This window comes from Anastrepha ludens, chromosome 5, assembly GCF_028408465.1.
Source record: "Anastrepha ludens isolate Willacy chromosome 5, idAnaLude1.1, whole genome shotgun sequence".
Lineage (NCBI taxonomy): Eukaryota > Metazoa > Arthropoda > Insecta > Diptera > Tephritidae > Anastrepha > Anastrepha ludens.
Genome location: NC_071501.1, coordinates 48,110,328 through 48,123,946, shown reverse-complemented (window position 1 = coordinate 48,123,946; position 13,619 = coordinate 48,110,328). Strand labels below are relative to the sequence as shown.

The 13,619-nt window shown below is 40.5% G+C and overlaps 1 protein-coding gene across 3 annotated transcripts in view; it reads right to left on the bottom strand.

Moving 5' to 3' along the window:
* The window catches only part of LOC128863716 (uncharacterized), a 68,200-nt gene that overhangs the window by 52,356 nt on the left and 2,225 nt on the right, over positions 1–13,619 (bottom strand). For all 3 annotated transcript variants that reach the window (XM_054103022.1, XM_054103020.1, XM_054103021.1), the window contains exon 2: positions 1,691–1,943. In XM_054103022.1, coding sequence (XP_053958997.1) covers positions 1,691–1,943 — 253 coding nt within the window. The remainder of the gene's footprint in view (positions 1–1,690; positions 1,944–13,619) is intronic.

Below are 13,619 nucleotides of genomic sequence, written 5' to 3'. Positions count from 1 at the left end.
TCGAAAATTCAGTGACTTCATTCCATGTAATAAATTTTTAGATTCTCCCTAAAGCTTGTGATTTAAGTGATTTTAAAGTTTTTCCCTAACCGCTGAGTGTATGAGCGGGGAGGAAACCGTGTTAACTTCGTTATTAGTGCAGGTTATTAGTCACGATGTCGCAGTGGACGAGTGAACAATGTTCGCAATCGAAGCGTATTTCAAAGCCAATGAAGCAATGTGTGCAATTGTTCGTCATTGATTTTGTTCACGTTACAATAATCGACGTTTACGGGATGCCCCAAGTGAAGATTTGATTTGTTCATGGGTCCGAAGGTTCCGGGCAACAAAGTTCGGTGGCAAACAAATCATGGCCGGGGCTCAGCCAGACGTTGAGAACAAATGAAAACTTGAACTAGTCGCTACAAATTTGCACGATAATGCCCCTCAGTGCGTTCGCAAAGGAAGATATCGTTTGCGAGGTTAATGACAGCCCGATATCAATCCCTCAGTAAGTGACACGGAATACGGAGGCCAGATTCCAAGAGTGTATCCGAAGTAGCGGTAAACATTTAAATAAAAATCTGCATTTGTCTTCTTTTTAATAGTTAAATTTTTATCATTAGTAATTATCTTTCAACTTAACTTTTAATTCTTAAATCTGCCACCAGATCACCGCAGTGAATTCCAAGCTGAGGTTTCCGCAGTTAGAAAGGCAGCAGTCTTAGCTCGTGATACTACTGGGACCAACCCCAAGGTTAACTTTTACATAGTTAGCCAATAAAGCAATTTTACATAGTTTAGTATAACGTCTGAGATCGTTCTTCAGAGCAGGGAGGCAGTAGAAAGGTTGGCAGGGAGTTGGAAATTTGAGCGGCCAACTCTATCAAATTGCGAAAATGGAGGTGGATATGCCACACGCTGCAAAAGATGATACGGAATTCTGCCGACAAGCTCTTGATTGGAACTCCCTAGGAAGCCGCAACAGGGGTCACCCTAAAACTACATGGAGGAGATCGTTATAAAAAGAAATCGGTGAATGTGGGAAACCGTGGAACGAATTAAAATTGCTAACCAAAAACAAAACCAGGTGGGAATGCTTTATTGAGATCATATGCTCCAATGGGATATAACGCAAACTACGATGATGAAAGTTGTATACCACCTCCGAACGACAAATTGGGTTTATGAGAAGTTTCTTCATAGCTTTTTCAAGTTTGCTAGTTTCTGCCGAAACGCAACCCCTTCAAAGTATGGCATTCAAGTATGGAAAGAATCTAATGATTTGTTAAATCTGACCGAACTGTTTTCTTATATCCTATTTCGTTTTGTATTTCTCTAATATCTCATACCATCCATAGTCAAATGAGACTTTCACATGTTCCCGACTTTGGGTTGTTCATATAATTTGAATAATATTGCTGGGCGGTCAGAATATGGGTGAATAAAAATTTTAGCTGGCATGAATTTTAAGTATCTATTTTTTCGTTACACATAAATCTACTTAATTAAGTCAGGATGATTGATCATCAGGTTGGTTAGCAGACACAAGATCTAGATTATGAATTTCTAATTTAATAGAATATTTACACAGAAAACGCTGCAGGATGAATAATCGTATGAACCTCGTGATCTGATTCAGATTATTTCATTAATTGTTTCTTAATAGTATCCGGTTCTAACCATAATGAGTCAAATATAAAAAACTTACACATTTGTTGGTGCACTGACGTAGAACGCGTTCCGTCGCGTACTTTCATGAGCCTTCACTTGTACCACCAAACCTAGTCCCGATGGTGGTTGAGACCGTAGTCGTGCCAAAAGCCACCGTAGCGCCTCATCGGGCGCATCTTGCGGAAACTCAATGACAACATCACATTGTGTTGGTATTTTATTTAACCAGAGGCGGCGTGGGGTCATTAGGTGCCCAGCATATGGTACTTTTCGACGTAATTGGCGGGAAGCTATAAGAGAAGCAAATATGTAATTTATAGCATGAACAATTTAAAACAACAAAGTATAATATGTGTATAAGTAAGTTGATAATGTGATATAGCATGTAATAGCTAGTGTCGATATAACTTGGAATCGGAACTACCCTCAGAAGCGGTTTGAATTGCGGATTTATAATAGTAATAATAATCTGTGAACACATAGCACATATTGTTAGAGGAAAGCTTTTATGTATAGCTTGTAAAGCTACATCTACTTTATCAATTATATATTGTATATACATTATATATTCCCGAAGTTCCTAGATGGAGCAAAGGGCCTCAATAAAAAAGTTAAAATTATATTTATTTAAAACTAAGAATTTGATTTGTCGCCAAATGTGGCCTGCTTGAAGTGCTTCGGCTTCCACTATGGCCTACCACATCTACGACTGCCTTGCGGGTTTCAGTTCAGGTCTACTTTTGTGATATCTCCATGTGGTTTTCGCAGTGTGTGACCGATCAATTTTGCGAAGACTGCGATTGATAAATGCCTGGGGTGCTTGCAAGTAAAGGGTTTTCCAATAACATCATTTTTCTTTGAATATCAAAATAATACCTCTTATTGGAGAACCCTTTATATCACGTGTGTTCAATGTCTCACACCGATACAGAACAGCAGACTTTCCCTTAAAATACAATTAACGAAATGATAAATGTACATAGTGGTCGCAGGCATCGCAAGCTAAATTTCCATGGCCTGTGCCGCATTGAGGCTGAGAGCTTGACTTAGGATACTTAGAAAATTCGAGGTCATCCCCACTGTGATTGATTAGTGCACAAGTGTGCTGTGTCCAAGTGGAAACTTCTCATCCACATCCCTTCAAAAGAGAAATAGACGGGGTGTAGCATTTAGAGATATAGTGCGCTCGAAACTAGTCGGGGAGTGCCTGGCTTCCCTTTTGGTACATCCGAATAATTTGATATCAAGCTCATATGAGTCCCTGGTCACAGAGACATTGCAGGGATCCGAGAAGTGCTTTTCCATGCAAGAAGAACATGCAATTTGTTGGGGTGGCTACCTATTATATCAAGGGTCTCAAGGGAATTCCTAAAGCTACCAAAACCTGAACATTTAGCTGTGGTACTACTTTTAGCTGATACTAACCAAAAATTGTGCAATAGATATTCTTGCCGAGTGCCCTTTGCGGCAGCAGCTTGAATGTTGAGGCTCCTCCTCATCAAAGCTTAATTTTGTGTATCTTAGCTCTGACTGTTTAGTTAATGCAGACAAAACAGAGAATTTCATCATCAGCGCGAAGTGGTTCCCAAAGCCGTAAATAGTCATCCTGCGGTGTTTCATCCTTAACATTCCTTCTTTCCCTCCAGACCTCTTACTTTTGAGGAGCCTACAATTTAAGGCGGCTAATAACGGTCGATTGCCATTCATTGAAACCATGTAGAATATTTTGGAAAGCAATACGAAGTTGATAAATATGTGCATACGTTTTTGTTCTCAAAATATTGTATATGACGCACGCTTACGAGAAGAGCATTGCAGTATGAATGATAACATTTCATTCAACTTTACTATTTTCAATTTTCAAAAATCGATAATGCTGACGTAGTTTCGTGAAAATTTCTTTTCGTAGTGGGGTTTGTCAAAATACACGAAACTTCGTTCTTAAAATGTGCCACCACACCATATACCTATACACACATATACACATATGCATCTCATGTAATGTAAACCCACTGACGCACAGTGGGATATCTAGGCCGTAAACAAAAACAAAAAATAAGTACTGAAAAAATCATTTCTTTTACAGCGATCGACAGACATCGCATAGGATATGAAAAAAACATTTTAAATTGCTTTACGTCTAGCGGTGCAGGGTAATTTCCACTTTTGGCATTATTAGAAATGTGTAGGTAAAAGGTAATCTATAAAATTTTAAATTTGTACTGTTTAACCTTCAATATTTTTGTTAAATGTTGTAGAAAGTAGCGTCTTTTATCATATCCTGCAGTAAATTTTAGAATTTGTAATTTTGAGAATTAATTTCAATGTTTTCAGATGTCTTATACATAGGCAAAATACATCATCTACCGCTCTTTGAAAAAACTGGTACCACTACTGAATCCAGTGTCATCCAATAAAATTCGCATTTCGCGATGTTAACGTTTTAAACCATCATCTAAAAAAATTTCGTATCTACTGTTAATCCGTTTGTACACTCAACTCATCATGGTTGGGAATCATTTATTTTTAACCCAATGATTTTGATTTTGCCTTTTTGTTACCTCACGAATCTATTCTACTGAGAAAGTATTTTGAACAACCTTTTTTTCTTGTACCACAGAAGATTAGATTAGATTTGTGGGGGGTTGGGCAAGTCCAAGCACTCAATCAGTAGACCATTGTACTACACCCGGATAGATATAAGTAGAAAGAATAGATATAGGAAAGATAAAAAGTGGATGGTAAAGCGGATAAATTAAAATTTGTTCCATAAATCTCTTGGATTCATTGATGAATTTTAAGAGATCCGGAAGAGGAAGAGTATGAACTTTGTCCATACTCAGTATATCGCAATCCAATATCCTAAGTCTGATTCTAGAAATTGCGGGACAGCTGCAGAGCAAATGCTCTGCAGTGTCGTCATTCTCAAGACAGGATAGGCATATCGGGCTGTCTACGACCCCCATGGTAGCCATATACTGACCACAGACGTTGTGCCCAGTGATTACACCCACCAGTACTCTCAGGTCCTTTCTGCAGAGTTTGAGGAGAAGGGTCGCTGTTTTCCTGTCTTGGTTCTTTTACAAAGCACTTGGCTACTCTGCGCGAGTTCCACTCAGACCAACGACCTCTGTCGGTAGACCTCATGAAGTCCTCAATCCATAGTTGAATCGATGCGGAATTGACACCTAGAAAGGGTTGAGGGCCTAGTGGCATACTTGCAGAGCCTTCATTTGTCAATTTATAAGCTAACTCGTTCTCTGTAATACCACAATGTCCAGGCACCCAAATAAGACTAACTTTGTTGTCTTTTGCAACACTGTTCAATTTTGTCTTACATTCACCGGCTAACTTCGAAGAGCAGCGTGGGTTAGCAAGAGCTTTCAGTGCAGCTTGACTGTCACTACAAATTCCACTATTGTTGCCCCTCCACTTTTTCTTAATTAGCCAATACGCCACATTCAAGATGGCATAGACTTCCGTAAGGAATACCGTGGCCATCAGTCCTGTGGCATAGGAGTACTTAGTGTCGTCGGAGTACTAAGTACCATCCAGATCCGCTTCTATCACTGGTTTTGGATCCGTCGGTGTAGAAAGTGTGCTGATATTCCATTAATAGGTTCTCTGGACTTAACCATTGATCTCTATCTGGGATCAAAACAGCATACTTCCTACCGAAGCCAACAACAGGCACCCGATTGTCCACCGGCATCGAGAACAATGTGCACCGCTCCGACAACTGGTGGTATATCTGACAGTGGCCAGTGCTTACAATAATAATAACATCTTAATATAAATATAACCGTAAAAATCCAAGTGAGTGGATTCCCCAAATAGTTGACCTAATAAAACTTAGTGACTCGTAATCAGAGTCCAAAGTTAAACCAAATTCTAACTTAAAATCAGTTTTTAAAATTTTGACAATTGATCTATTCTGTTGTATCCGTCCTGCAAAAAGACGAAATTAGTTATATTTGACACTTACTTACAATTGCTCTATTTTGTTTTGCTTTATTTATGTACTATGATATATAGCATTTGGACGTTTCATTTGATTCAAGACGAATCCATAAAAGTGATAGCAGTAGTGCGAAACCCAAATTTGCATATTTTTTTACACGTATTTTGTTTTTGCAATTCGTTGCTTTGGTTATTAAAATTTCTATGAAAATGTAAGCAGTCATGCGAAACAACAACAAAAAATCGGTTCATTTTGACACTGAAACGACTAAATCGCAATAAACAAAAGAAATTAGCTATTCTAGTGCTGTCACCTGGTATGGATGAGCCTCGGTTTTGTGCAAGGCCAATCTATTAAAGGTGATGTTCAAAAATGATAGAGTACATGGTCACGCCTTCCGAATTCGCTGTGTCGTAAGACCCCATGCATAAACAAGCAAAAGGAAGGGGAATTACTTATGTATATGTGAAGAGTAGACGAAAGCAATAGAAACAACCAAACACAAGAAATTATACGCACACATACATACATACTTTCTTGCCACGGCATCTTCCGCATAAAAAGGCAAACAAACAGCATTTGGAGGCTTTATATAATATTAATTTGTGCTTTCACAATTTAACACACGGCATTTCGTTTTCATTAGTCGGTTTAGTTTATGTCTCACAAATCACAATATTACCAAGCCATTCTTCTCCTTTTGTTGATTTGGGATTGGAAAGGGAACTGACGTCAGGCTTGCGAAAAAATAAAGTAAGTATTTTGGAAAGGCAACACCTATGGTACTCAACTCGCCTTGGGTGTTTTTTTTCTTTCGCCGTGTCCATGTGACTTTCAGCACAGAATGAAAGAAGGCGAATTCATTTTTGGTTTTCTATTTTGCTACAACTTTGCCGTGACAATCAAACGTACAAAATGTTGCTGTTGGTCTAGTGTCACCACCTTGAATGAATGCGCCTTAGCTATGTGTGTATATACAGTAGTTTGTCGTTTAGCTGCAATTTTCCAAGTACTTTCCGGGGGCCTTCATAATAGTGTCTTTTTTATAATTCACAACGAAAAGAGGTGTGAAACCTATCCCCAATCCTACCTTTGCGGTAGGAAAAGCTCCACAAATAGCACTAGCAAGGACGTCGAGCAACAACAACATAAATGTATGTTGACAGTCAAGCGGCAATAAAAGCAATAAACTTATATGAAATTTCACCTAAAAACGTTTTTGGGACCAGGGAAGCCAAAGAGAGATTAGCCGCAGACAGTCGGTTACACATCTATTGGGTACCCGGACATAAGGGCATTGCAGGAAACAAAATTGCAGATAAGATTGCCAAAACTGCTGCAATGACATCGCTGCGGACATGAAAATGCAGATAGAGAGGAGGGGGAATAATCTAATCAGATTCGTACTAGCCCTGTTTAGAAAGGAAAGCAGAACCATCGTAGGTATACTGACATGCCACAATTTGTTAGCGGCACACGCATGCAAGGTGGGAATTACAAACGATGATAGCTGTAGATTTTGCAATGAACTAGAGGAGAGGGGAACTCTTGAACACCTTCTATGTTCTTGCCCTCTCGGGGTTAGAGCTTCAAAGCTTACTTAGATTCGCAAAAGACGCAGGCTTATTACAAAAAGCCTACTACAAGGACACGTAAAATGGTCAAGCTCCATCTGGTACCACTTAGGACCAATAGGTCTATGTGATGGCTTTCGCCAGCCAGGTCAACCTAACCTAAAGTCATGTCAATTACTTTAAATTTTTCACAACTTTGACAGCAAAACATTAACCTAGAACCTCCTCATTTTACAGTTAAAACACTGTGTTTCTGATAAAATGCATTTTAAGTTGACTATAACAGAATTAAAATGGTGTTTAATAAAAAAATTCTCTATAACTACAGCAGCTAAAGGCATGACTTGGAGAGTTGCATGTTTTTAAGGTGAAACTTATTTTGTAAGAAATCATAATACTGATTGACAATGTTTTTGCCACACGGATTCTGTAGACCACGTATCTGATTGCTTCTTTTCTTCTTCTTCTTAATTGGAGCTATAACCGCTTACGCGATTTTGGCCGAGTTTAACAAAGCGCGCCAGTCGTTTCTTTCTCGTGCTAACCGGCGCCAGTTGGACACACCAAGTGAAGCCAAGTCCTTCTCCACCTGATCTTTCCAACGCAGAGGAGGCCGCCCTCTTCCTCTGCTACCACCAGCTGGTACCGCATCGAATACTTTCAAAGCCGGAGCGTTTGTATCCATTCGGACGACATGACCCAGCCAACGTAGCCGCTGGATCTTTATTCGCTGCGCTATGTCTATGTCGTCGTAAAGCTCATACAGCTCATCGTTCCATCGTCTGCGATATTCCCTGTTGCCAACGTGCAAAGGTCCAAAAATCTTACGCAGAATCTTTCTCTCGAACACTCCAAGCGTCGCTTCATCGGATGTTGTCATCGTCCAAGCTTCTGCGCCATACGTTAGGACGGGCATGATGAGAGTCTTGTAGAGTGTTAGTTTTGTTCGTCGAGAGAGGACTTTACTACTCAATTGCCTACTTAGTCCAAAGTAGCACTTGTTGGCAAGAGAGATTCTACGTTGGATTTCAAGGCTGACATTGTTATCGGTGTTAATGCTGGTTCCTAAATAGACGAAGTCTTTTACAACCTCAAAATTATAACTGTCAACAGTGACGTGGGTGCCGATACGCGAGTGCGCCGACTGTTTGTTTGAAGACAGGAGGTACTTCGTTTTGTCCTCGTTCACCACCAGACCCATTCGCTTTGCCTCTTTATCCAGTTTGGAGAAGGCAGAACTAACAGCGCGGTTGTTAAGGCCGATGATATCAATATCATCGGCATACGCCAGCAATTCTACGCTCTTATAAAAAAATGTGCCTGAGCGATTAAGTTCTGCGGCTCGCACGATGCTCTCCAACATCAGGTTAAAGAAGTCACACGACAAGGAGTCACCCTGTCTGAAACCTCGTTTGGTATCAAATGGCTCGGAGAGGTCCTTTCCAATTCTGACGGCGCTGTTGGTGTTGAGCAACGTCATCTTACATAGCCGTATTAGTTTTGCGGGGATACCAAATTCAGACATCGCGGCATACAGGTAACTCCTTTCCGTACTGTCGAATGCAGCTTTGAAGTCGACGAAAAGATGGTGTGTGTCGATTCTCCTTTCATGGGTCTTTTCCAAGATTTGGCGTATTGAGAATATTTGGTCGATGGTAGACTTTCCAGGTCTGAAGCCACACTGATAAGGTCCAATCAGTTGGTTGACGGTGGGCTTCAGCCTTTCACACAATACGCTCCCTAGAACCTTATAGGCGATATTTAGAAGACTAATCCCACGGTAATTGGCACAAATTGCAGGATCGCCCTTCTTATGGATTGGGCAGAGCACACTTAAATTCCAATCGGCAGGCATGCTTTCATCCGACCATATTTTGCATAGGAGCTGATGCATGCACCTTACCAGCTCCTCGCCGCCATGTTTGAATAGCTCAGCCGGCAGTCCGTCGGCGCCCGCGGCTTTGTTGTTCTTTAGCCGCGTTATCGCTATTCTCACCTCGTCATGATCGGGTAGCGGAACGACAATTCCGTCGTCAACGATTGGGGTATCGGGATCTTCACTTTCTCGGTGACATGCGCAGCTGTCACTGTTTAATAGGTTCGAGAAGTGTTCCCTCCATAATTTAAGATTGCTCTGTACGTCGGTCACCAGTTCGCCGTCTTTGTTCTTACAGGAAAACGCCCCGGTCTTAAAACCTTCTGTAAGCCGCCGAACTTTCTGGTAGAATTTTCGGGCGTTCTTCCTGTTGGCCAGCATCTCAAGCTCTTCGCACTCACGTATTTCGGCCTCTCGTTTCTTCTGTCGGATAATACGTCTCTCTTCCTTTTTCAGCTCTCTGTAGCGATCCCACATGGCTCGCGTTGCGCCCGATCGCAGCGTGGCTCTATAGGCGGCATCCTTTCTTTCTGCGGCAGCATGACATTCCTCGTCGTACCAATTGTTTTTTCGGGCTCGCCGGAATCCGATTTCTTCTTCGGCGGCGGTACGTAGAGAACGAGAAATGTTGCTCCATTGTTCGTGGATGCCGGTTTGTTGGGCAGTACTCTCCGAGAGCAGGAGTGAGAGTCGAGTGGCGAATCTTCTGGCTGTCTGTTGTGATTGCAGCTTTTCGAGGTCGAACATTCTTTGCGTAGGTAGATGCACGTTTTTTGCTGCACAGAGGCGCGTGCGCAGTTTGGCTGCAACAAGGTAGTGATCCGAGTCAATGTTGGGTCCTCGGATCGTACGTACATCTAATACACTAGAAGCGTGTCTTCCATCTATCACAACATGATCGATCTGGTTTCGCGTTTTTCGATCAGGGGACAGCCAGGTAGCTTGGTGTATCTTTTTATGCTGGAATCTGGTGCTGCAGACTACCATGTTTCGGGCCCCGGCGAAGTCGATCAGCCTCTGTCCGTTACCGGATGTTTCGTTCTGTAGGCTGAATTTTCCGACTGTGGGACCAAAAATTCCCTCCTTGCCCACCCTGGCGTTGAAGTCGCCAAGCACGATTTTTATGTCGTGGCGGGGGCAGCGCTCATAGGAACGTTCCAGGCGCTCATAGAAAGAATCTTTGGTCGCATCGTCCTTCTCTTCCGTCGGGGCGTGGGCGCAAATTAGCGATATGTTAAAAAAACGGGCTTTGATGCGGATTGTTGCGAGACGCTCGTCCACCGGAGTGAACGACAGTACTTGGCGACGAAGTCTCTCTCCCACAACAAATCCGACACCGAATTTGCGCTCCTTTACATGGCAGCTGTAGTAGACGTCGCAAGGTCCTATGGTTTTCTTTCCTTGCCCCGTCCATCGCATCTCTTGGATGGCAGTGATGTCAGCCTTTACTCTCACGAGGACATCAACCAGCCGGGCAGAGGCACCCTCCCCATTAAGGGACCGGACATTCCAGGTGCATGCCCTCAAATCATAGTCCTTAGTTCGTTTGCAGGGGTCGTCATCAGTATAGGGAGGTCTCATCCGAGGCTTTTTTAAAGTTTTCATTGGGGGCGATTTTTAAGTGGCGGGTCCCAAACCCAACGCACAACCAGCTATCCTGGAATGTTTCGCCTTCTCACTTTAGCTCACTCCCGAACGGGTGTTCGGAAGCTACCCAGAGGATACGTGGGCTAATCCCGGCCGTTGTGAGCTGCTTGAACCATATGTAGAAGAATCGTCCTGGCCACTCCCAAGTGAATGGCGATCAGTAACTTTCCCCACTTGCGTGGACTTCTACACATGGAACCATCCTCCTGATTGCTTCTTTTACTTGACTAAAATATGGCGCCGAAACATACCGTAAAGTACGCAATTGTACATGCAACACGCTCACGTCAGCGTACCTCAAATCAGGCAAATGACGCTGCAAAAGACGCCCTTGCTTTACCTTCAAGTCGTGCAACTGAAGATGAAATTCATGATCCAACCTATGTTTCCAATGGTAACGCTTAGAAATTTTTTATTTTATTTTTAAGGTTTCCCGAAGATGCTGCCCACTTTCTTAGGGTACTACGATGGCAATTTACGTACATTCTGCTTACTACTTTAGATGAAGAAACTCCAGTGACAGACATTTTTTTGAGCGCAACACATTTTTTGGTTGCAAAAACTTTCGAAGCACGCTCTGTGCGCTTCTTATTGCCATAATTTTCAAACTGAATCCTCAATTAGTTTATAACATAAAGGGTGATCAGATTGGAGATACTTTTTCCAATAGAGTTTTTTTGACAGATCACACATAAATAAAGTATTCATTGGCATTTCTTCATGGAAAGACTTACACCTCAGCAACGTTTACAAATCGTACAATTGTATTACGAAAATCGACGCTCTGTGAAAAGTGTTCATCGCGCGATCAGGCCAATTTATAGTCCTCAGCGATGAGGCCCATTTTTGGCTTACCGGCTACGTCAATAAGCAAAATTGATAAACGACTTTTGGATGTCGGAAATAGAAACTCGTGATCTCCACAAATTTAGTTCCAACAAATAGAACCTTAATGGGATTTGGCGTCGTCGTTTCGAAGCAATTTATCTCTCGTCTCGGACCAGTGGATTGGCCACCAAGATCGTGTGATATCACACCTTTGGTCTTTTATTTGTTTTTTATTTGTGGGAGTATGTAAAGCCTAAATTGTTTGTGGATAAACCAGTTTCGATTGAGGCATTGGAAGTCAACATTATCATGAGATACCGACCGAAGACCTCCAAGCGAGTCATTCAAAATTGGTGTTTACGGATGGTCGAATTACGGCGCATTTGCGGCCAACATTTGAAAGTGATTATCTTTAAAAAAATGAATGCCATGAATGGTTCTACACAAAAATTATAAAGATTGCCCAATCAATTTTACTTCAATTTAAAATCAGATACTTCTAAATTTATCACCCTTTATAACATATATCTACCAAACAATATAAATTTATGTCATCACATAGTCATAGCCATTCCTATATATAAACGCATTCCAGTTTTCCCAATAAAAATTAAAATAAAAGTCTTCCACTATATGTGACAATTTTGTATTTTATCTTTGCTTTACACAATCCAATTTAGTTTTTGTGTTTTCTATATTTCTTTCATCTGATTTTTGGTTTCAGCTAAAACTTAGAGTAATTGATTATTTTTTAATAAAAACGAATGTGCGACTAGACACTGAATCTGATATTTTTTTAGAATATTTGTTCGATGTCTTTTGCAATTACTCCCCACAAATTTTCAATTAGATTTTATTCTGGGCCGCATGCCGATTAGTCCTATTTCTTAATATTTTTAACGAATCCGTACTCCCCTTTGTTACAAGGGTTGTGTCTTATTTCGTATTCTGCAATTGCGCCGATTGTCTTTTTTCAAAAAATTCTGCAGGATTTTTCAATCCTAACGCTTATATTTGTCAGCTTCTTACAACAGTATTTTCAAGTCATTTGGTAACTTTTGATGAAAAGAAACGGTAGATGCGCTTTCTGTTTAAACTAATGTCTCTCACTACACACTTGCATGCATATATATATGGTATAAGGAATACATATACATTTAACTTATAGGACGGATTATGCTCGCATATTTTTACGAATACCCTCTTTAAACCATAGAAACAATAATGCTTCCTGGTAAACTAAATGTCTAACAGAAATATTTAATTAAAACTACAATAAAAGTAGCACACTCCAAATTTATGGTTAGCACGCAAACTAATTGATTGGGCTTATGCAAATTTACTTAGTTGAAAATATACATATGTATACGAGTACACCAATACCCAACCCAATAATCATTGTGGCGAATGTTCGAAAATTGTCATTGTCGTACCGAACTGAGAACGAACTTACATCCAGCTATAATTTTCTAACGTTTATCGTACATATCATTCAAAATGGGTTGGATAAAAATAAATAAATAAATACTATGGTTTTCAGTAAGAACAGGAAAAGTGCCGTATATTAATGCACTTAAGGGGTTATACGCAGTTATGAAGCAAATAAAAGACGGGTTGTCAAGGATTTATCCTGAAGAAACTTCAGAATATTTTAATTTGAAAATTTTTGGCGGTTATAAAAGCATCCTTCAAGAACGTGACAAAATTTTTTATTTATGAAAATGTTGATTATAGAGCGCGCTGCAGGCGATTTCTGGAACCTCCTTTAAAAAAAGACGATTTACGGTGTACATCGTAACTCAGGATTGGATTATCTGAAATCAAAAAACCGAACAAATTTTGTTAATACTATAGATTATCTAGTAATTAATCGTTCGGCTAATCAAAATAGTGAATTTTCACAAAATGGCAGCTTTTAAAAGAAATGATTTCGATTTTTACGTTAAAATTTGGCCGTAAATTGATTATAAAATGGAAAATAAGTATCAGATTTACAAAAGGAACGATTAATTACTAGAAAATGTATCTTTAAAGATTGAGTTAAAACGGTTGACCCATCAAACAAGCCGTTTTCGAGATA